Source organism: Panthera onca, chromosome C2 (assembly GCF_046562875.1).
Source record: "Panthera onca isolate mPanOnc1 chromosome C2, mPanOnc1 haplotype 2, whole genome shotgun sequence".
NCBI lineage: Eukaryota > Metazoa > Chordata > Mammalia > Carnivora > Felidae > Panthera > Panthera onca.
Genome location: NC_138347.1, coordinates 149,426,993 through 149,451,815, shown reverse-complemented (window position 1 = coordinate 149,451,815; position 24,823 = coordinate 149,426,993). Strand labels below are relative to the sequence as shown.

At 40.4% G+C, this 24,823-nt stretch overlaps 1 protein-coding gene across 15 annotated transcripts in view; it reads right to left on the bottom strand.

Moving 5' to 3' along the window:
* Positions 1-24,823, bottom strand: part of ULK4 (unc-51 like kinase 4) — a 577,302-nt gene that overhangs the window by 512,948 nt on the left and 39,531 nt on the right. For all 15 annotated transcript variants that reach the window (XR_013549925.2, XR_013549926.2, XR_013549927.2 and 12 more), the window contains exons 16-17: positions 24,742-24,788; positions 6,445-6,523 (exon numbers count right to left, since the gene is read on the bottom strand). Coding sequence is in view for 12 of the 15 variants with exons in the window: in XM_078432438.2 (XP_078288564.2) it covers positions 6,445-6,523; positions 24,742-24,788 (126 nt within the window). In the remaining 3 variants the exon portion in view is untranslated. The remainder of the gene's footprint in view (positions 1-6,444; positions 6,524-24,741; positions 24,789-24,823) is intronic.

The following is a 24,823-nucleotide window of genomic DNA, read 5'->3' as shown; positions in this document are numbered from 1 at the left end:
AATAATCACTAATGGAATAAAACCACACGCCCTGCAGCAAGAACCCGAAAAAACAGGGAAAGATGAAACATCTCGTTGCATACCCGTTAAGCCAGCTTCTTGAGGCTAAGAGATAAACTCTTAAACTTCTGAAACTTGGTTTCTAGTGTTCGAGTGCCCTCTAGTGGCTGCTTCAATTGTGACAACCAACGGCTCAGAGCAGGAACGAATACAGAATGAAAAAGTTTAAGTAACAGCATACAGGAGTACCTGGCACAATTCCAAGGTACTCTGTGCACTTCTCATTATCCAGAAGAACTTAGCTCACAACATAATATGCATAACTAGGAAGTTTCCCACATATATCATGACCCACGATTACATTTTTTTTCGTAAGTATAATCTTCCCCAAGGTCCATTTCAAATTAATAAAACATCAGCAGCCCCCAGAAAAGAACAGTACACCAAGGAAAGACGCGAGAACCTCAGGAATTAACACCCATCCCCTCCCGTCAATGGAGGCAGCATCAAGAATGCAATGGTATCTGATAAGGGACGGCCACCAGGAGTCGGGGGACACAAGGTTTCCGGTCCCTGAGGAGGGACCGGCCAACGTGCTGGCCAACGAATACCCTGAGTCCACACAGAGACAATTTCAAGAACTCGTTCAAGAACCGCCCGATCCGACGGTCTCGGTGACAGCACCAACGCCAACTGCCAGCGGGGACAGGCCACGGGCCTGGGGCCAGGGTGTGAGCTGAGCACATTGCCCAGGGTGACTGACAGGTCCCTGGTCGCCGCAGAGGCCTTCTGCCCAGACCGACAGGAATTCCTACGGCAGAACATACTTCCTGTAATCATGGCCACCTGGAGCCCCGAGCACAAAGATGCCAGCCGGGCGTGGGCAACCTCTCAGCACTAGCCTTGGCCTCCAGCCGGTCTTCCCAGACTCTGCCCCAAGGCACCCCCTCACCTGCACACCTTCCGTGACGGCTACCTACACACACACCTCTCCTTCAGGGTGTCCACAACCAAGGGGGAACTGACCCTCTAAACAAGAACCTTCTCACCCTCAGGACGTTTCTGAGTCTACAGATCGGTCTTTCCCAGAAAACATCCTACTGATATCTAGGACAACTGTCTATGCCTAGGAGATTCATTCAGGCTTGCCGCCCAATGCTGTGGCTCACTATTCACAACGCTATTTAGTATTCTGCTCTGTGAGGGTGACACGCTTTGTTCTACTGTTGACAGACACGGGAATTATTTCAAATTTAGGGCTATTACAAATCATGCCAGTCATACACATTCTCGTGTGTCATTTGGTACCCTGGGTGACAAAGGAGGAGACGCTGGCTTACAGAGGAAAGATGTGCTCAATTTTTTTTTTAATTTTTTTTTAATCTTTATCTTTGAGAGAAAGAGAGAGACAGAGCACAAAAAAGGGAAGGGAAGAGAGAGGAGGAGACACAGAATCCCAAGCAGGCTCCAGGCTCTGAACTACCGGCACAGAACTCGATGTGGGACTCAAACCCACGGGCTGTGAGATCATGACCTGAGCCGAAGTGAGACGCTTGACCGATTGAGCCACCCAGGTGCCCCGAGATGTACTCAGTTCTTGACGATGATCACCCGGCAGTGTTCCAGAGTGGCTGTGCCCATTTACATCCCTACCAGCAGCACAGAAGCCTTCCTTCTGCTCAGTACTTTCGCCAATATTTAGGACTGAGGCTTTTTAATTTTTGCCAATCTGGTGACTGTCTTGATATTTCACGTTGGTTTTGACTTGCAATTCTCTGATGCCTCAGTATTTCGAAATCTCCAAAGACAGCACATATCCAGATTGAGATCTTTTTTTTTTTTTACAGCATCTACCACTATGAACCTAGTCCATCCAAGTCACCATCACCATCTGAACTACTACATAGCACAGGCTCTTAAAGTGCTTTCTCTGATTCGACCTTGCCCCTGTCCTTGTAACAGACAGAGTGATTCTCTTCAGATACAAGCTACATGGAGGCTCTCTGCTCAAATCCTCCAGTGGCTTCCCATCTCATTCCGAATCAAGTCCCAAATCTGAGCAGGGCTTACGACAAGGCTTGGGACGACCTCGCCCCTGGCGACTTCACTAACCCCATCTCCTGCCAGGAGTCTTCCTCTTGCTCAGTTCCAGCTACATCACCTCCATGCTGTTCCTCGAAACATGCCAACCGCTCCTCTGATCTCCAGTCCTTTGCACCTGCGGCTCACCCAGCCGAGGGACGTGCTCCCTCAAACCCTTCAGGTCTCTTCCTGGATGTTCCTACCCCAGGCTTTCTCTGGCCAACCCATCTGAAATAGTGCCACCATCACCTCATCCTTCCCAGATCCCACTACCCTCCTTTAGCTTTTCCGCTGCATCTATTAGCACCTAAACTAGATATCTGCTCTCTCTCTCCTCACACTAGAACACACACTCCATCGAAACAGATTTTTATTTCTCTTGCTCAGCACTATACCCTGGTACCTAGACTGTACTTTGTTCACAGACACCAACAAATATTTGTTAAACAAGGAATAAAAGAGTATCAATACAAGGAATAAAAGAGTATCTATCAGGGACGCCTGGGTGGCTCAGTCGGTTAAGCGTCCGACTCTTGGTTTCAGCTTAGGTCACGATCTCACGATTCTTTAGATCGAGTCCCGCGCTGGGCAATATGCTGGCAGTGAGGAGCCTGCTTGGGATTCTCTCGCCCTCTCTGTCCTTCCCCACTCATGCTCTCTAAAATAAATAAATACAAAATAGTATTTACATAGTAAATATTTATAGTTAAAATAAATCAATACAAAATAAATAGAAAATAGTAGCTGAATTTCTTCTAGAAGAACGTGCCTGGAATAATGGTCTTCCTGCACATAACACACCACCACACCCATAGCAGACACTCAATAAATGTTCAAATAGTAAAAGAACAACGAATTTGCCTTTTTCTTTCCTATTCCCTTCTCCTCTACCCTTCCAGATCTTCTAAAGCAATGTAGAATTTACTTCCATACTACTATTCATTTTTTAACATACATATATATATATATATATACATGTATACATATATATATGTTAAAATATATATATGTACACGTGTATACACGTATACATGTATACGTGTATACACGTAGACATATATATATACACGTGTACATATATATATACACGTAGACATATATATATACACGTGTACATATATATATACATGTATATATATACGTGTATATATATATATATATATATATATACGTGTATACACACACACACACACACACACACACACACACACACACACACACATTCTTTCTGAAGAATCCATTCTCTCCAGGTCACATGTCACAACATTAACAGCTACTATTTGGACTTAGATGCTAACGGAGTCCCTGTCTATATTTGCTGCTTCTTTCTGTTACCTTAAGATTTGTTTTCAGACAGCTACTCAAGCAGCTTGCTCGAGTACAATTTTTTAGAAATGTGGGTGAAATTAAGATGGAGTCTCTGAATTTCTGAAAAAGTCTTTTGTCCTCAAAATCAAACAATAGGATGGCTGTACAGAGAAATTTACGGTCACACGATCCCATAAGTGTTGTTCTTTTTCTACCGCTTTCTTAGTGTTGGTCTAATTCCACTGCGATCTTCGGCTGAAATAGTGTTACAAATAAATTATATGCAAGTCTGATTCGCTTTTGTTTACAACCTGAGTTTTGGTTTTCTTTTACTCTTCATAATTACAAATTTCACCAGGATAGGCCTAATTATGGGTCTTTTTTCAGTATCTTGCCTGACATTTGGTGAAACCTTTCATCTAAAGATTGAGTCTTTTTTCAGCTCAGGGTGAAATTTTCTTCTATTATTTCTTTCATGAATGTTTGCTTTGATCTCTTCTTCTGGTAATCCCATTATGTTTATCTTTGACAAGTGCTGTCCAACAGGAATACAATTCAAGCCACAAAGGTGATTGAAAATTTTCTAGGAGCCATATCAAAAAAGAAAAAAGTGAAATTAACTATAATAATTTATCCATCCAAATGTATCCAAAAATATTATCTGCATAAAAATACATTATCAAAAATAACCAAATAATATTTTTATCCAAATAATATTCAGTCATTTGAAAATGTAGTCTATAAAAAATGTACAGGTGAGATGCTTTTTTCTTTTTCATATGGAGTCTTCAACATCTGCTATGTGTTCTCTACTTGAAGTTCATCTCAATTCAGATTACTTTTTTTTTTTTTAATATTTATTTTTGAGAGAGAGAGAGAAAGAGTGTCTGTCTGTGTGTGTGTCAACAGTGAGAGCAGGAGAGGCAGAGAGAAAGGGAGACACAGAATCTGAAGCAGGCTCCAGGCTCTGAGATGTCCGCGCAGAGCCTGATATGGGGCTCAAACCCACAAACCGTGAGATCATGACCTAAGCTGAAGTCAGACACCAGTTTGAACCGACTGAGCCACCCAGGTGCCCCCAGACCACCTGCTTTTCTTTTTTTTTTTTTTTTTTTTTAATTTTTTAATGTTTATTTATTTTTGAGACAGAGAGAGACAGAGCATGAACGGGGGAGGGGCAGAGAGAGAGGGAGACACAGAATCGGAAGCAGGCTCCAGGCTCCGAGCCATCAGCCCAGAGCCCGACGCGGGGCTCGAACTCACGGACCGCGAGATCATGACCTGAGCCGAAGTCGGACGCTCAACCGACTGAGCCACCCAGGTGCCCCGACCACCTGGTTTTCAAAGGCTAGTGCCTGCCATACTGGACAGACCAGATCTTCCAGAACTGTCTTTCATGCTTTAAGTTCATAATTTTTAACCTTTCTTTTTTTCTTCTGAATCCTAAGAGAATTCTTCCAGCTGATCTTCAGAGTTTGTTTATTTTTGAGAGAGAAACAGAGCAAGTGGAGGAGGGGCAGAGAGAAAGGGAGAGCAAGAGAATCCTAAACAGGCTCTGCACTGTCAGCGAGGAGCCTGACGCAGGGCTCGAACTCACGAACCGTAAGATCATGACCTGAGCCAAAACCAAGAGTTGGACGCCTCCTTGACTGAGCCACCCAGGCGCCTCCCTGATCTTCAAATCCACTCACTCCACTTCTAAGATACTCATCCTACTTATTACAGCACCTATATGACAGTCAGATTTTATATCTTCGGGGCTCACTCTTCATGGCACGCTGCTCCTGAGCACGGACTGCCAATTTTGATTGCCCAGTCTTCTAGAATGTCACCAATAGGTCTTAGAATTTTCCTTTAACTTCTCTTTGAACTCCTACAGCCACTCTATTTCATTGGAAACCCTTGTTCTGAGTCATGAGAAGCCACCCTCCAACTTTTGAGCTACTAAGCCTCTGTGATGAGTGATATTGCCCTAGCTGCTTGGTATTTTAGATTAAAAGTCTAGTTTATTCCTCTCTGATAACCAAGGTGGGTACCATCAGGGGTCACACTGGTCCCAGAAAATAAGAAAAAAGGTTAGACTTAGTACCACTTCCTTTAGTAGCTCAGAGATCTCACAATTTGCAGAAAATGGGGATGGAATTGAAGCAAAGGAAATCCAGTGACCTTAAACGAACCGTCCATTCGTATCTACTCAGAAGAGGGCTAAGTGGGATGCCATCCCAGCAACTGGCTGAGGTACCAGACAGCACAGGTACAGAACACTTTTCATCGCTACAGGAAGTTCTATTGGACAATACTTGGCTAAACAATTCCTCTTAAAGTCTCAAATACCACACCACCAGGCTCTGGCTCTACAAAATCCCCTCTCCTTCACACTTTCTCTTTCCTTCAGGAGTTCTTAACCTTGCCCCTAAAAGCCTTGGTTCTTTTCACCTATTTCAACTCTTGACACTCCCCAATCCAAGGGGAAACGGACACTCAAAAAGGCAGTGCAACAGATTTCACTTAGTGGGACTTGAATTTACTGATTAACTAAGAGATGCTTCCCAGTATCAGTACTTGAAAGAAATGGTATACACTTCAAAATATCTTCCAAGCATGTGCGTCCATTAAATACTGGAATCACAGTCAGAAACAACTGACAACTGATGAGGATGAAAATACTAACTTCAGGGTAAAAAGGAGTTTAAACTGAATTACGAGCTGTGCTTCACTAGGAAATAAATTAGGTATAATAAGATGTTAGAGAGACTACAAGGAAACTAGCAATGAAATAAACCTTACCCAAAAATTACTGAAACAGTAATGAAGAGAGCCTATAAGCATTTTAACTCTGCCATATCACCTTTAATAACAGAACAGGTTGCAAATGTGTGGCTGTGTTTAAGCCTAAGAGCCTACTGAGCCTATTTTACGAATGCCACAACCCCACGAAGAAAAACTTACGTGAAGGTCAACGAAAGTTGCATGTTCTAAATCACAAAATCAGAAATGATCTTTTTTTTTTTTTTTTTTGCCATTCATAACATTTCAGTAATAAAAGAGAATTACCTCAGTAACAGGTGTATTTTCCTGGAGCTCAGTTGTGTGTGAGGCCAGTAAACCAATCACCCGAGCAACCTTGGCCCGTCTGTAAATGGAGAAAAATAAGGTCTGAGGAGAACTAGGAAACCAAGTAACATCACACAATTATGAGCACTAACATAAAATAAAAATGGGATGTGCTGGGGTAGGCATGTACTCCGCCATGAATATGGCCCCAAGAAACGCACGCTCACATACAGGAGACATGAACAGCAACGCCCTCTGCAGAACCGGTCGTGATGTGACTAAAGCTGAACAAGTTGTGCTTTAATAGAAAATGCAAAATAAAAATTTTGAAAGCCCTTAACCAGAGAGGAGAAGGAAAATGTAATTAACCATTTTATTTCTGAGTAGAGCAGTATTTGGCTGAAGGTTATGTTCTACTTGTTAGGCCAATGATTGTAGACATAAGAGATAAAGTATCAGAACAGTTAAACATTTATATATCCACTTTTACAGTAATTTTTATAATCATGGATCTTATAAATATTGTTCCAAAAACTACTAGCTTTAGTGAAGTTTCTGTTTCGTTATCCAACAGAAAATAAGGTGATAAATTATTAAATATCATTTTCAGGTGGGAAATTTTATTTCATGGAGAAAATTAGTCATAAGATTTTTTTTAATTCGAAAAAAATGGTTGAATGTGTGAGTTGATAAGAACCGTATTCTTTTTCCTTTTTTTTTTTTTTTTTGAGAACCATATTATTGATGCTTTTGCACATTCTCTGGGCTAATCAGTGTTCATGTCAGCCAGAGAACCTCTGCTTTTCTGGTTCTTAAGCTACACAGGACCCAGGAGGGAAACAAATCACACTGAGAGAAGAACCATAGGAAAGTGTTCATGTTGTCAGAACTCTAACATACAGACATAATTCTAACAGATTTCAACACTTCTTGAATTAGCCATTCACATCTCTTAACCATATACAAACTAAAAAAGTCCTAGGTTATTTGTATGATTAGTATTCTGCCTCTAAATAAAAAGAGTATACTGTTTTTTAAATTTTAATTCCTCAGTCAACATTATGGAAGTTTCAGGTACACAACAGTGACTCAACAATTCCATAAATCACCCAGTGCCCATCATGACAAGTGCACTCCTTAATCCCCATCCACTATTTCACCCATCTCCCCACCCAACTCCCCACTCAACTAACCATCAATTTGTTCTCTACAGTTTAAGAATCTGTTTCTTGGTTTCTCTTTTTTCTTTGCTCATTTGTTTCTTAAGATTCTACATATAAGTGAAATCATATGATATTTACCTCTCTCTGGCTTATTTCCCTAGCATTATACTCTAGCTCCATCCATGCTGTTGCAAATGGCAAGATTTCATTATTTTTATGGCTGAGTAATATGCCATTGTGAACATATACCACATCTTTTTTACCCATTCACCTATGTATGGACACTTGGGCTGCCTCCATAATTCAGCTATTGCAAATAACGCTGCTATGAACACAGGGGTGCGCGTATCCCTCTGAATTAGTGTTATTCTTTGCATAAATACCCACTAGTGTGATTACCGGATCGTGGGGTAGTCCTATTTTTAATTTTTGAGGAACCTCCATACTGTTTTCCACAGTGGCTGCACCAGTTTGCATTCCCAACGGTGTACAGCGGTTCCTTTTTCTCCACATCCTCGTCAATACCTGTTGTTTCTTGTGTTTTTTATTTTAAGCCATTCTGATAGGTGTGAGTTGATACCTCATAGTTTTGATTTGCATTTCCCTGATGATGAGTGATGTTGAGCATCTTTTCATAGGTCTGTTGGCCATGTGGATGTCTTCTCTGGAGCAATGTCTGTTCATGTCTTCTGCCCACAAATAATTGGATTATTTGTTTTCTGGGTGTTGAGTTGTAGAAGTTCTTTATATATTTTGGATACTGATACTGATATGTCATTTGCAAATATCTTCTATCCATTCCACAGGTTGCCTTTTATTTTGATGTAGTCCCAACAGTTTATTTTTGCTTCTGTTTCCCTTGCCTCAGGAGACAGATCTAGAAAAATGATGCTTTCCCCGACGTCAGAGACATCACTGCCTGTGTGCTCTTCTAGGATTTTGATGGTTTCGGTTCTCACATTTAGACCATTCACCCATTTTGAATTTATTTTTGTGTATGGTGTAAGAAAGTGGTCCAGTTTCATTCTTTTCCATGTAGCTATCCGGTTTTCCCAACACCATGTGTTGAGGAGATTGTCTTAAATTATACTTTAAAAGTGATCAATTTGAAAGAAAGGAAAAAAAAAAAAAATTGGTAGGACATTGGACCAGAAGTTACAAGGAAAAGCATCTAGTCAGTGATCTGCCACCGACCCATTTTGTGACCAAGGCCAAGTCAATTATGCTTCAATTTCCAAACATGTAAAATTTCAAGGGAGAGATGGATTAACTTCTGAATTTTTTTTTTACAATGAAAACACAAATGCTTATTAACAGAAACTGACTAATGAATTAGAGGACGCAGAGCAAAAACTTACTTTATCTTAGTTCAAAGACAAGCCGAAAGTACTTATGAAACACTAAATTGTTTTTTCATTCGACAAGATTAAATAACGCCTACAAGATTTATTCAAGTAAAAGAAAAATGTATTACAATGTGCTAAGTAAATGTTTCCACCAATCCCACCAGAAACCCCTCTATCAGAAAAAGAAAAAAACAGACTATCTTAAAACCCTTACAGTTTTAAACTATCAACTATTTAAAGTAACAAAACATTCCTTAGTCTATACCAAATACTTACATACAGCTATATCTACATATGATGCCCTCAAAAAGCTGGCTTCTTCACATAATCAGCCCCTCGTTTAAATATCACCATTTCAGGCACCCCTGGAGTCCCAATACCCTGTACCTCACAAGTGTCCCCACCCTCAGGACAGCATCCGCACTGACCAATAACCTTTCTGCAGTGACAGGCACGTTCCCTGTCCACACTGTTCAATACAGCATCCATCACATACATGTGACTAGTGAGCCCTTAAAATATGGCTGGTACAAGTAAAAAAATTTTTAAATTACTTTTAAATGTAAACTTTAATAACCACATACAGCTAGTTGTTACCACATTAGAGCAGACCCAAAATGCTCTAGTTCTTGGGTTTACTTATTATCTGTGTCCCCTACCAGCCTAGAAGGTCCACAAATGCAAGACTTTGTCTTGCCCAACCCCACGAGCCCCAAGACAGTACACCTCGCATCAAGTAGGCCCCAATAAACGTTTGCTGAATGAACAGGACAGTGACATCAACAAAGGTAACTAAAGACGTTAGTGGAAAAGGAGTGGATAAATATAGGACTGTACATGGTAAACAAAAGTGAAACAGGGTTTCCAACATAAATCTCAAAAAAAAAAATTAAGGCTAACATCATCCCTTGTAAAAAAAAAAAAAAAAAAAAAAAAAAAAAAGATCCCTTGTAAGAAAAAGCAGTACAACCTACAAAGGGCATCGTTATACACCATGTAACAAAGAATTAAAAGTTAACCCAAGAATAGTGGGGGAAATTCAACCTGCTTCTCTTCCAAGCACAGCAAGAAGGCCACATGAATACATACATACATACAAGCATCCATAATAAAACTATGAAGGTCAAAGTAACAAATGTATATACCAAACTTATACAATCTACCAACAGTGACCACACTTATACAATGAGAAGCAGTATAGGGTGGTGTTTATCACCCTGAAATGAAATGTGCTGGGCCTAGCCTTGACCCCACCATGAGGAAGAAGGGAGGACAGTTCCTTGGGTTACTGACTCATCCTTCATGTCCCTGGTTACTTTGATGGACTGACTACAATATGTACCTAATCAAGGTGCTCAGAGAATCAAAGGAGATAATCCTTGCCAAGAAATTACCATGTCGTCTGACATGTAATATGTGCTGTGTGGGTTAGCTATTATTACCACTACACATTAATAACATTTTTAAGAATGATTTTATATTAGACCACAAAGATAAATCCACAGAATCCCCAAAGGCAGAAATTATACAGAACATACTATGTTATAAAAGTGCAACAAGAAATATAAAGCAAAAAAACCTAAATACTCGTAAAGTCAGAAGCACTTCTGTATGTCTGATGTGTCAAATGAAAATTGAAAACACCGATCATTCATAATCATCATCGACAGAAATAAAAATGAAACTAAGGAGACATTTTGCTGCTTTATGTAGCAGACTGGACACTGACACGCACCTTTCTGTTCTCTCAAGGGTCTGATAAATGAAAACCAAATTTATAATTAAATGATAACCAGCAGTGCCTGGGTGGCTCAGTCACTTGGGCATCCAACTTCAGCTCCAGTCATGATGTCACGGTCCGTGAGTTCAGGCCCCACTTCAGGCTCTGTGCTGACAGCTCAGAGCCTGGAACCTGCTTCATGTTCTGTGTCTCCCTCTCCTCTGTGCCTCCCTCTCCCTCCCTCCCTCTGTCTCTCTCAAAAATAAACAATGTTTTTAAAAATTTATAATTAAATCTTCTGTAAACAGAAAGAAGGACTGAAAATGGACCAAAACGTACAAGGAAATCCCAGGTGACGAGCACAGATGAAATCATATTGACAGAAGATGAATAGAAGAACTCCCTAAGAACCACAGATAAAGACAGATCTTCCCAAGGAAGCCCCAGAGACTGAGTCAACTGAAAGAGAAGGCAAGGACGAGCCACCGGACAGTCACCAGATTGCACACCTGCACAATGAACGAGTGAGCCAACCAGGTCCTGCTGCCTTCCCATCTCCCTCCTTGGTAACACAGAATAAACCCTGCAGCCCTGGTCTCCAGGACAAAAATGGAAAATTATTCCTACGGTAAAGCAATCTACCCTGAGGTGGAAACAGATGTAGATATGGGGACCAGAGACCGCTGTCCTCTACACCAGATAGTAGAGCAGAAAAGGGGGTTAATGCAGAAAAGCCAGCTCCGTCCCCAAGAAAAACCCATCCTCGCAACTCCTCAAGAGGCCCACGGCTTGCCTGCCTGCTCTCCAGCCAGCTGGGCTCCCAACATACAAGTCCATCAGTCAACAGGCATCACCACTCACGTGTCAGCTCTCCCTTTAAAGAAGCTGCTGCCAATTCCACTACTAGATATTTACCCAAAGGATACGAGAATACAGATCCGAAGGGGCACACGCACCCTAACATCTATAGCAGCATTATCAACAATATGCAAACTAGGGAAAGAGCCCAAATGTCTAACAACTGATGATTGGGTACAGAAGTGGTATATATGCACAATGGAAGATTACACAGCCATCAAAAAGAATGAAATGTTGCCATGTGCAACAATGTGGATGAAGTGAGAGTGTATCACACTAAGCGAAATAAGTCGGTCAAAGACAAATACCATATGATTTCACTCATACGTGGAGTTTAAAAAACAGATGAACATACAGGAAGGAAAGAAAGAAAGAGGGAAGCAAACCAGAAGAGACTCTTGACTACAGAGAACAAACTGAGGGCTGATGGGGGGAGACGGGTTGGCGGCGGGGGGGGGGGGGGGGGGGGGGGGGGGGCTAAATCAAGGGTGGGTATCAAGGAGGGCACTGATGATGGGCATGGAGCGTTATACATAAATGAGGAACTGCCAAATTCTACTCCTGAGACCAGTATTACACTCTATGTTAACTAGTTAGAATTTAAATAAAAATTGGAAAAAAAAAAAGTTGCTGGAGAAACAGACTTAGAGAAGCACAGAGAAAACTGGTATCGCCAACTTCTATCCCGATCAGTTTAACCGTTTACTCATACAACAAACTCAGTCCCGAAGACCACTAAGGATCTGAGGAACGAGCAACATTAAAAAGCAAGACCTTGATGAAAAATAAGACCCGACCTACAGGCCGAGGAGATAAGAATCTAACTTGTATAATCCTAATGTTTAACCCTGAATATTTGTTATTATACTTAACCCTATATTCTGTTCCAAAACAGAATTTTTATAATCCTACAATTTATCCTCAAATTCAAAAGTACACAAATAGGCCAAATACAAGCAGTTAGAGAAAAGGGTCAACCAGAACATGAAAGTGAAAACCAAAATGTAGTATGAGTGTTGAAATACAATAGAGATTCTCCAGAATAAGATGAGCAGGGATAAACATCAAACTTGAAAACTCAAAGATAAAACCAAGGAAGAACACTGAAAGAGTCTGGAAGTTCTTCAAAAGCTTGAAGACTTACCACAGGACCCAACAATTCCACTACTAGGTATACATCCAAGAGACGTGAAAAAAATATGTCCACATAAAACCTTGTGTGAAAATGTTCACAGCAGCATCATTCTCAACAGCCAAATTTGGAAACAACCTAAGTGTTCATCAAGAATGGATAATCAAGGGGCGCCTGGGTGGCCCAGTCGGTTGGGCGCCCGACTTCAGCTCAGGTCACGATCTCGCGGTCCGTGAGTTCGAGCCCCGCGTCGGGCTCTGGGCTGATGGCTCAGAGCCTGGAGCCTGCTTCGATTCTGTGTCTCCCTCTCTCTCTGCCCCTCCCCCCTTCATGCTCTGTCTCTGTCTCAAAAATAAATAAAACATTAAAAAAAATTAAAAAAAAAAAAAAAAAAGAATGGATAATCAAGGTGTTGTATTATCTGTACAATGGAATACTATCCAGTCATAGAAAGACTGATGTAGTGGGCGCTTAGGCAGCTCAGTCAGTTAAGCGTCCGACTTTGGAGCCCCACATCTGGGCTCTGAGCTGACAGCACAGAGCCCAGAACTGGCTTTGGATTCTGTCTCCCTCTCTCTCTGCCCCTCCCTGGCTCCAGCATGCGTGCTCTCTCTCTCTCATAAATGAATAAATGTTAAAAGAAAAAAAAAAAAAAAAAACTGAAGTACAGGGGCACCTGGGTGGCTCAGTCAGTTAAGCGCTCAACTTTGCCTCAGGTCATGATTTCATGGTTCAAGCCCCGCATCTGACTCTGTGCTGACAGCTCAGAGCCTGGAGCTTGCTTTGGATTCTGTGTCTCCTTCTCACTGCCTCTGCCTCTCTCTCTCTAACACTGAAAGAAATGAAGTACTGACAAACCATATGCTAAGTGAAAGAGGACAGACACACACACATCACATTTTGTGCATTTCACTTATACAAAATATTTGGAATGAGTAAAGCTACAGACAGAAAGTAGATTAGTGGTTTGCAGGGACCAAGGGAAAAGGGGCAATGGACATGGGGTTTCACTGGGTGATGAAAATATTCTGAAATTAGATAGTGGTGTGGTCACACAACTTTGTGAATATGCTAAAAACCATTTAATATCGGGTTTTCAAAAAACAATTGTCATCACATCTACAAACTAAAAAAACACAGAATCTAAGAGATGAAGAAAAAGCATTTGACAAAGATATAACACCCGTTTATGTTAAAAAGCTTTCAGTAAACTAGAAATAGAGGGGGAATTTTTTCAACTTGGTAAAGACTATCTACAAAAAACCTAGAATCAACATCCTACTTAAATCTGGGAAACTCAAGATTTTCCCACTAAAATCAAGGCTGTTGCCTCTCACCACCATTCCTCAATGTCATACTAAACGCTCTAGCTAATGTAGTAGGACAAGAAATAAAAGGTAGACAGATTAAGAAGGAAGAAATAAAGTTCTTTGTTCACATAAGATGTGACTATAGAAAATCTTAAAGAACTGATGACCCCCCATCCCACTCCCAAGCCAAAAAAACAAACAAACAAAAAAAAAAACTATAGGAACTACGGATTATGACAAGGTGCAGGATACAAGGTTAACATCTAGAAGTCAATCACTTCCCTATATACTAGCAATTAACAAGTGGAGTTTGAAATAAAAAACAGGGTGCGTGGGTGGCTCAGTCAGTTAAGCGGCCGACTTCAGCTCAAGTCATGATCTCACAGTTCGTGGGTTCAAGCCCCGCATCGGGCTCTGTGCTGATAGCTCAGAGCCTGCAGCCTGCTTCAGATTCTGTGTCTCCCTCTCCCTCTGTCCCTCCCCAGCTCGCACTCCGTCTCTGTGTCTCTCAAAAATAAAATAAAAAACGTTAAAAAATATGTATTTGAAATACAAAACACAATACCATTTACATCAACACCCAAAAATGAAATCCTTGTGAATCTAACAATATATGTACAAGATCTATATGATTAAGTACAAAACTATGATTAATGAAATCCAAGAACTAAGAATAGAAAGGTATTACATGTTCACGTATCAAAAGACTCAATATTATCCCGATGTGAGTTCTTCCCAACATGATCTCGAGATTCGATATACTTCCAAAGTCCCACCAAGTTAAGGAAGGAAAACCTCCAAACTCATTCTATGAGGCCAGCATTACCTTGATGCCAAAACCAGACAGACCCCAATAAAAAGAACTACAGGCCTATATCCCTGATGAACGTAGATGCAAAACTCCTCAAAAAGCTACTAGCCAAAAGGATCCAACAATACCCTAAAAGAACGACCAAGTGGGATTTATTCACCATGATCAAGTGGAATTTATTCCTGGGCTGTAGGGCTGGTTCAATGTCCACAAATCAATGTGATACACATTAGTGAAAGAAAGGATAAGAACCACGAGATCCTCTCAATAGATACAGAAAAGGTGTATGACAAAATACAGCATCCTTTGATAAAAAACCCTCAAGAAAGTAGGAATAAAAGAAACATACCTCAAGATCATAAAGGCCATATACAAAAGACCCACAACTAATATCCTCAGTGGGGAAAAACTAAGAGCTTTCCCCACTGAGGTTAGGAACACGACAGGGATGTCCACTCTTACCACTGTTATTCTACACAGTATTGGCAGCCCTACCCTCAGCAATCAGACAACAAAATGAAATAAAAGGCATCTAAATTGGCAAGGAAGAAGTCAAAGTTTCACTCTCTGCAGATGCCATGATATTCCTCATGGAAAACCCAAAAGACTCCATCAAAAAAACTACTAGAACTGATATGTGAATTCAGCAAAGTCACAGGACATAAAACGAACACAGAAATTGGTTGCATTTCTATAGACCATTAATGAAGCAGCAGAAAGAGAAATCAAAGAATCATTCCCATTTACAAATGCACCGAAACCATTAGATTACCTAGGAATAAATCTACCAAAGATGTAAAACATCTGTAAGCTGAAAACTATAGAAAGCTTATGAAAGAAATTGAAGAGGACACGAAGAAATGGAAAAACATTCTGTGCTCACGAACTGTCAGAAGAAATACTGTGAAAATGTCAATACTACACAAAGCAATCTATACATTCAATGTAATCCCTACTGAAATAACACCAGCATTCTTCACGCAACTAGAACAATTCTAAAATTTGTATGGAACCAGAAAAGACCCCGAATAGCTAAAGTAATGTTGAAAAAGAAAATCAAAGCTGGAGGCATCACAATTCTGGATTTCAAGCTGTATTACAAAGCTGTAATTATCAAGACAGTATGGTACTGGCACAAAAACAGACACACATAGATCTATGAACAGAGAGCCCAGATGGACCCACAAATGTATGGACAACTAATCTTCGACAAAGTAGGAAAGAGTATCCAATGGAATAAAGACAGTGTCTTTGGCAAATAGTGCTGGGAGAATGGACAACGACATGCCAAAGAATGAATCTGGACCCCTTTCTTACACCATACACAAAAATAAATTCAAAATGGATGAAAGACCTAAATGTAAGACAGGAAACCATCAGAATCCCAGGGGAGAAAGCAGGCAACCACCTCCTTGACCCTGGCCACAGCAACTTCTTACTTGACATGTCTCCTGAGGCAAAGGAAACAAAAGCAAAAATGAATTTTTTATCAAGGTAAAAAGCTTCTGCACACCAAAGGAAACAATCAACAAAACTAAAAGGCAACAGAATGGGAGAAAATATTTGCAAATGACGTATCAGACAAAGGGTTAGTATACAAAATCTATAAAGAACTTACCGAACTCAACACCAGAAAAACAAATAACCCAGTATAGAAATGGGCAAAAGACACAAACGCTTTTCCAAAGAAGACATCCAGATGGCTAACAGACACATGAAAAGATACTCAACATCACTCAGCATCAAGGAAATACAAATCAAAACCACAATGAGACACCGCCTCACACCTATCAGAATGGCTCAAGTTAACAACTCAGACAACAACAGATGTTGGTGAGGATGCAAAGGGGAACCTTTTAGCACTGCTTGTGGGAATGAAAACTGGTGCAGTAACTCTGGAAAACAGTATGGAGCTTCCTCAAAAAATTAAAAATACAGCTACCCTATGACCCAGCAATTGCACTACTAGGTGTTTATTCAAAGGATACAAAAATGCTGATTCAGGTGCACCTGGGTGGCTCAGCTGGTTAAGCATCCAACTTCGGCTCAGGTCATGATCTCACAGTTCATGGGATCGAGCCCCGTGTCGGGCTCTGTGCTGACAGCTCAGAGCCTGAAGCCTGCTTCAGATTCCGTGTCCCCCTCTCCTTCTACCTCTCCCCCACTCATGCCCTATCTCTGTCTCAAAAATAAATAAGACATTAAAAAAAATTTTTAATGCTGATTCAAAGGGGCACATTCACCTCAATGTTTACAGCAGCGTTATCAACAACGGCCAAAGTATGGAAAGAGCCCAAGTGTCCATCAAGTGATGAACTGATAAAGAAGATATGGTATATACATACAACAGAATATTACTCGGCCATCAAAAACAATGAAATCTTGCCATTCACAATAACCTGGATGGAACCAGAGTATATTATGCTAAGCAAAATAAGTCAGAGAATGGTAAATACCTTAGGTTTTCGCTCATATGTGAAATTTAACAACAAAACAGATGAACACAGGGGAAGAGAAGGAAAAAAGAGATAAAAAGAGAGAGGGAGGCAAACTATAAGAGACTCTTAAATACAGAGAACTGAGGATTGTTGGAAGGGTGGTGGGTTGGAGATGGGCCAAATGGGTGATGGGCATTAAGGAGGGCACTTGTTGGGATGAGGACTGGGTGTTATATTTAAGTGATGAATCACTAAATTATCTTCCTGAAACAGAAAAAACAAAAAACAAAAAGAGAATGTACTCAAGGAAGTGCAACTAGTAATAAAATGTTCATGTCAATAAAAAATAAAGAATCCCAGCAAGTTATTTTGTGGATACTGACAAACTGATTCTAAGGTTTATACAGAGAGGCGTAAGATCCAAAATAGCTCACACAACACTTTAGAAGAACAAAGTTGGAGGACTGATAACCCTTGACTTCCAGATTCACTATAAAGCTACAGTTAATCAAGACAGCGTAGTATTAACAAAAGAATAAACAAAAAGGTCAATGAAAGAATACAGAAGAAATAGACTCACATAAATAGAATCAAAGGATCTATGACAAAGGAGCAAAGGCAGTACAATGGAGCAATGATGGTCTTTTCAACAAATGGTGGTAGCATAATTGCACAACATGAAAAAAAAAAAAAAGAATCTAGACACAGATCTTATTCACTTCACAAAAATTCAAAACAGATCAACTTAAGTGTAAAATGCCAAAGTATAAAACTACTAGACGTGGGGTGTCTGGGTGGCTCAGTCGGTTGGGCATTCGACTTCAGCTCAGGTCATGATCTCGCAGTCTGTGGGTTTGAGTCCTGCGTCGGGCTCGGTGCTGACCGCTCAGAGCCTGGAGCCTGCTTTGGATTCTGCATCTCCCTGTCTCTGCCCCTCCCCGGCTCACACTCTCTCTCTTTCTCTCAAGAATAAACATTAAAAAAAACTTTAATAGAAAAAAATTTTAAACTACTATAAGCTAACACAGGAAAAAACCTACATAACTTTAGGTATGGCAATGACCTTTTAGATACAACCATCAAAAGCACAGTCCATGAAAGAAATAATTAATAAGCTGGACTTTATTTAAAATAAAAATTTCTAGGGGCACCTGGGTGGCTCAGTCAGTTAAGCATCCAACTTCAGCTCAGGTCATGATCTCACAGTTTGTGGGGTCGAGCCCTGCATCCAGCTCTGTGCTGACAGCTCGGAGCCTGGAGCCTGCTTCAGATTCTGTGTCTTCCCCCCGCCCCCTCACTCACTCACTCACTCTCTCTGCCCCTCCCCCACTCACACTGTGTCTCTCTCTCTCTCTCAAAAATAAACGTTAAAAAAATGTTTAATAAAAATTTCTATTCTGCAAAAGATAATGTCAAGAGAATGAGAAGATAAGCCAGGACTGGAAGAAATTATTTGCAAAAGACATACTTGGTAAAAGACTGTCTTTCAAAATGCACAAAGACCTTTTAAAACTCAACAATAAGAGGGGCGCCCGGGTGGCTCAGTCAGCGGAGCGTCCGACCTCGGCCTAGGTCATGATCTTGCTGTTCCCGAGTCTGAGCCCCATGTCGGGCTCTGTGCTGACAGCTCCTGCTTTGGATTCTGTGTCTCCCTGTCTCTGCTCCTCCCACACTCACACTCTGTCTCTCTCAAAAATAAACATTAAAAATTCAACAATAAGAAAACAACCCAATGAAGAAACAAGCCAAAGATCTTAACAACACCTCAACAGAGAAGATAAACAGATGGCAAATAAACCTATGAGAAAATGCTCCACATCATAGGTCATCAGGGAAATGCCAATTAAAACAACATGCCACTACACACCAAGAAGAATGGCCAAAATCCAAAACACTGGCAAAGACCAAACGTTAGCAAAGCTATGGAGCAACAGGAACTCTCATTTGTCGTCAGTGGGAATACGAAATGGTAGAGCCACTTTGGAAGAGGAAGACAATTTGGGAGTTTCTCACAAAACTAAACCTACTCTTAACACACAGTTCAGGAGTCCTGCTCCTTGGTACTTTGGTACTTAGCTGCAGGGGTTGAAAGCCTATGTCCACACGGTGTTAACAGCAGCTTTATTCACATATTACGCTAAACCTGGAAGCAGCCAGGATGTCCTTAGTATGTGAATAAACACACTGTGGTACATGCAGACGATGTGCTATCTGGCACTAAAAAGAAAGGAGCTGTCAAGCCATGAAAAGAGATGGAGAAATCTTAGAAAAGCCCATCTGAAGTCCACATAGTGTAGGGTACCAACATCGTAGGATTCCATGTAGGGATTCTGGAGAAAAGACAAGACTATGGACAAAGTAAAAAGTTGAGCGACGGTCAGAGGGATGAATAGGTGGAACACAGATTTTTAGGGCAATGAAAACACTCTGTATGATGCCATAATGACAATACATGTCATCATGCATTTGTCCAAATCCATGGAAGGTATAAAACCAAGAAGGAAGTATAAACTATGAATTTGGGGTGATTGTAACATGCCAGTGCAGGTTTAACAATGTAGTTGTAGCAAATGTACCACTCTAGAAGGGGGTGTTGATAATGGGGAAGGCTACGCATGTGTGGAGGCAGGAAGTATAGATCTCTGTACCTTCTTCTAAATGTTGCTGCGAGCCTAAAACTGCTCTAGAAAATAAACTCTTAATAAAAACAGAAAAAAAATAAATAAATAAAAATAAAAACAAACAGAAAAGGTGAATTTTACAGTATGTGAACGATCTCAACAAAAGGGAGCAAGAAAAGCAAAAGAAAATGAAGAGTCAAGAGACAGGAAATCCCACACCCATCCTACAGGAGATTCAGGAGCAGAAAAAGGATGAAACACAGACGAAGAAATCATAAAGAAATAGGGAAGCTAAAGAAAGGCTGAAGCACTTAAAAAATTGTCAAAGCAAATTAGTAAAATGCAATACGTAGGCACATTCCAGTAAAGTTTTGCAGGCCTGGGATCAAAAGAAAAATGCAGACACTGAAAAACAAAATCAAACTACTCCCATGGAAGCAGAGGAAGAAGGCTGGCATCCGAGTCTTAGGGGGTGTGCTGACAGGAGACAGCGAAAAAACTCTGAAGCCCGGCATAGGGGTGAGCAAGGCCTGGGGGCACAAGAAGGTCTCATTCAGCCCCCTCTTCCTGAGCCCTAACACTGGACAGAAAGTTCTGAGGAGGCAACGACTACAGAAGCAGAGCCTCTGAGACATCTTAAAAAAAAAAAAAAAAAAAAAAAAAGACTAATGAAAACAAATGAAATCCAATCAGCCAAAAGGTAAAGTAGGGCCAAGAATTCACAAATGAAGAAACGGTATTTAAAAAATTGATGATGACAATTTACTTTATTCAAGTGCCAAACTTAGGCCAAAAATTAGAAAAGTCCTTCCTAAAATTCAAAAGGGTCCCAAAGGACCCCAAACAGGCAAAATAATCTTGAAAAAGAAGAACAAAGTTAGAGGTCTCACGCTTCCTGACCGCACAATTTACTACAAAACTGTGGCAATCAAGACACGGTGGTCCTGGCATAAAGACTGATATATAGACTAATGGGATGGAACAGACAGCCCTGAAATAAACCCTCACATATTTCGTCAAAGGATTACCGACAAGGATGCCCATACCATTCAATGGGGGAAAAGTAGCCCTTTCAACAAATGGTGCTAGGAAAACTGGATATACACGTGCAAAAGAATGAAGTTAGACCCTTACCTAACACTATATACAAAAATTAACTCAAAATGGATCAAAAACCTAAATATAAAAGCTAAAACTATAAAACTCTGAGAAGAAATAAAAAGCTTTAAGACCCTGAATCTGGCAATGATTTCTTGCATATGACATTAAGAGCACAGGCAACAAAAGAAAAAATGGGAAATCTGGATTTCATCAAAATTTAACTTTTATGCATCAAAGGACACTACCAAGAGTAAAAAAGGCAACCACAGAATGGTAGAAAAAAATTTGCAAGTCATATAATCTGATAAGGGGTTAATATCCAGAATATATAAAGAACTCTTATTAATCAACAACACACAACAACCCAATTAGAAAATAGGCAAAGGAGGGGCACCAGAGTGGCTCAGTCAGTTAAGCATCCGTCTCTGCATTTTGGTTCAGGTCATGATCTCATGGCTTGTGAGTTCGAGCCTGCACTGGGCTCCGTGCTATGATCCTCTCTCCTCTCCTCTCCCTCCCTCCCTCCCTCCCTCCCTCTCTCTCTCTCTCTGCCCCTCCCCCCGCTCACAGATGTGCTCTCTCTCTCAGAATAAGCTTAAAAAAAAAAAAAAAAAAAAAAAAGAAAAAGAAAAAGAAAATAGGCAAAGGACATGAACAGACTTTTCTCCAAAGAAAACAAACAAATGGCCAATAAGTACATGAAAAGATGCCCAACATTACTAGTCATTAACAAAATGCAAATCAAAACTATAATGACAGCTTCACACTCATTAGGATAGCTACTATTAAAAAAAAAAAAAAATGATAAAAGGACGTGGAGAAAACTGAACCCTTGTGCACCGCTGGAGGGAATGTAAATTAGTACAGCTGCTGTGGAAAACAATATGATATTTACTCAATAAATGAAAAGACAGAATTACCAAATAATCCAATAATTCCATTCCTAGGTATATACCCAAAATAACTGAAAGCAGGGACTCTAACAGATTATTTGTACCCCAGTGTTCACAGCAGCATTATTTGCAATAGTACAAGGTAGAAGCAACCCAAATATCCATCAACAGATGCAAACAAACAAAATGTGGCATATACATATATTGGATGCTAATCAACATTAAAAAGGAATGGCATTCTGACACGTGCTACAACATGGTTGAACTCCGAAAACATTAAGCTAAGGGAATTAAGCCAGGAACAAAGACACAATAGAAGATCCCACTTCTATTACACACAGAACAGGCAAATTCATAAAGAGTATTAGAGAGGTTACCAGAACTAGGAGGGGAGAGGGGAGTTACTGTTCGATGAGTAATGGCTTCCTTTTGGGATGATGAAAAAGTTCTGGGAATAGTGGTGATAGTCGCACAACGTTGTAAATGTACTTAATACCACTGAATTGCACACTAAAGATACACTAAAATGGTAAATTTCACATTACGTACATTATGCATATTCCCACAGTTAATCTAGTTTCTTAATTACAATATTATGTATTATTATGTGTGTATCATATACCTTGGTAAAGTTTATTGTCAAAGGATACAAAATTTCATAATTATCCACTGTTGAAAGTTAAATTTTTTTTATTTAAGTTTATTTATTTTGAGTAAGAGTACGCAGAGCAGGGGGAGAGTGAGGGAGAGAGAGAGAGAGAGAGAGAGAAAATCCCAAGCAGGCTCCACACTGTCTGTGCAGAGCCCGATGCACGGTCTGAACTCATGAACCACAAGTACACAACCTGAGCCAAAACCAAGAGTCGGACACTTAAACAGAGACACTCAGGCACCCCTCCGCTTTTGAAAAGTTCTAACAGAAGAGCATTTTTATACACACCAAGTGGGAATGCATGTCGATACGGTTTTTGCAAAGAATGTTTTAGCAATTTATCAGAAGTCACAAAACTATTTATTGCCTTCTACTCATTCCTGCTAAGAATCTGCCGTAAGGGGAAAAAGAGAAAACAAACGTGCACCAACAGTTAAGCACAAAAACGTTCATCAGCATATTATTTGCAGTGTTATAATATCATCCAAAAATAGGGAACAGGGTAAATAAAATGATTAGGCACTCATAGCAGACAAGAAAAGGCATACCTTGAAAAAAAAAAAAAATCTTAAATATTTAATGACATTAAAACATATTATGTCAAAAGGGGAAGAGAAACAAAATTCTGTGTTATTCTGTTTTGTTTTCCTATATGCTAACAAAAGCCAAGGAATAAACATACCCGTTTCAACAGTGATGGTCAATCCCCCAGCTAAGGACCCTACATGCTCTTAAGGTGATACGACCTGGGTCAGAGAAGGCCTCACTGAAGGAACTGGCGTCTGAATGGACAAAGACAATAAACGAAGGTTCCAAGCAGAGGATGTGTCCACCTTAGTTTTTATCATTTTCCTCAAACACAAGCTGTTTTACAATTAAGCTTCAAGCTAAAAAATAGGGGGAAACAACAGTACTTGGAAAAGATTAAAAAAGGTTTGTTTCCCCCCACCAACACACGCAAGTCAGCAGGGGGCGCCCCAGTCAAGAATGTAAGTTGTAGCTAAAGTGCTCGGTTTTGTTGGCTTTTCAGTGAGCATGCCGCAAACCTTCTCAAAGTTTTACACACTCAAAAAAGCCTAAAAATCCTAGTTGCAATGCCAGGTTTTACCCTGGGAAAGTGACCCTAGAAGATGCATAACAAAAATTATCCAAAAAAGCATTTTGTGAATACCTCGTTTCCCACAAATTTTGCCAGCAAAGGATAATTGTTATCTTACCATCATTACCACGTTGCACAAAACCTTTCACCTTCATGTGCTTCTCTAACAGGAAGATAAACAGGCTTGATAACATCAAATACAACCACTGCAGCCTCCACACTCCAACATTTACTACCTACCTAGGAAGAATCAGGCACTATGCAAGGCATTTCATATATTTATCTCATTCCGTTTTTTTAAGCTTCTTTATTTTGAGAGACAGAGACAGAGAGAGACAGAATCCCAAACAGGCTCCACGCTCAGTGTGTAGCCCGACAGGGGGCATGATCCCATGATCCATGAGATCATGACCTGAGCTGAAATCAAGATGCTTAACCCACTCAGCCACCCAGGCACCCCTCAAAATTCAGTTAACAAGAATCTATGAGGTAGATATGCTACCCCCATTTTACAGTTGAGGAAACTGAGGCTCAGCACTTACGGCAATTGCCCAGGGGGCAGATCTGTGATCCACACCCAGGTCTGTGAATCGGAAACCCATGCGATTTCATCACCCCACACAGACTCTTCGCGAAGTAGAGACTCAGAAAAAAGTAATCATCTGGCCAGGTCTCCCTGGCAACTGGAAACCAGAGCCTTCCCACACTTTACCTAATGGTATGCTGTCTGCATACTAAACAAGTATATCATACACTTCTATCAGGGGTTTACAGAGCATAACACCATTAGATTTTAAATAATATCATAAGGGAGTCAGGCATTACCCCAGAGAAAGATGCAGTGGAAAGGGAAAACTCCGCAGCAAGAACTAAAACAGGGATCAAAAGTAAAGTATCTGATCAAGAATACTCCAAAGAGTAACAGTAACAAAGTTTCCAGGTATAGTTTATAGAATCCTAGGATTGGAGTGTAAGGCCTATTCCGAAATCTTTTTAAATTTACAGTTGGGCTGCCTATAGAAATTGCCAAGGATTCACAGTAACGATTACTTCAGTACGAAAGTACTTAGGACCATGTGCTTTTGATAAACATGTATGTTGTAATGACTTACAATAACGAAGAATAATTTACTTAAATATAAATGTTACTTACATATCCCAGTTTGGAGCTATTCGCAAATGCTGGATTAGTAAATGGAACTAGAATAAAAGAATAAAACAAGATGTACATTTCC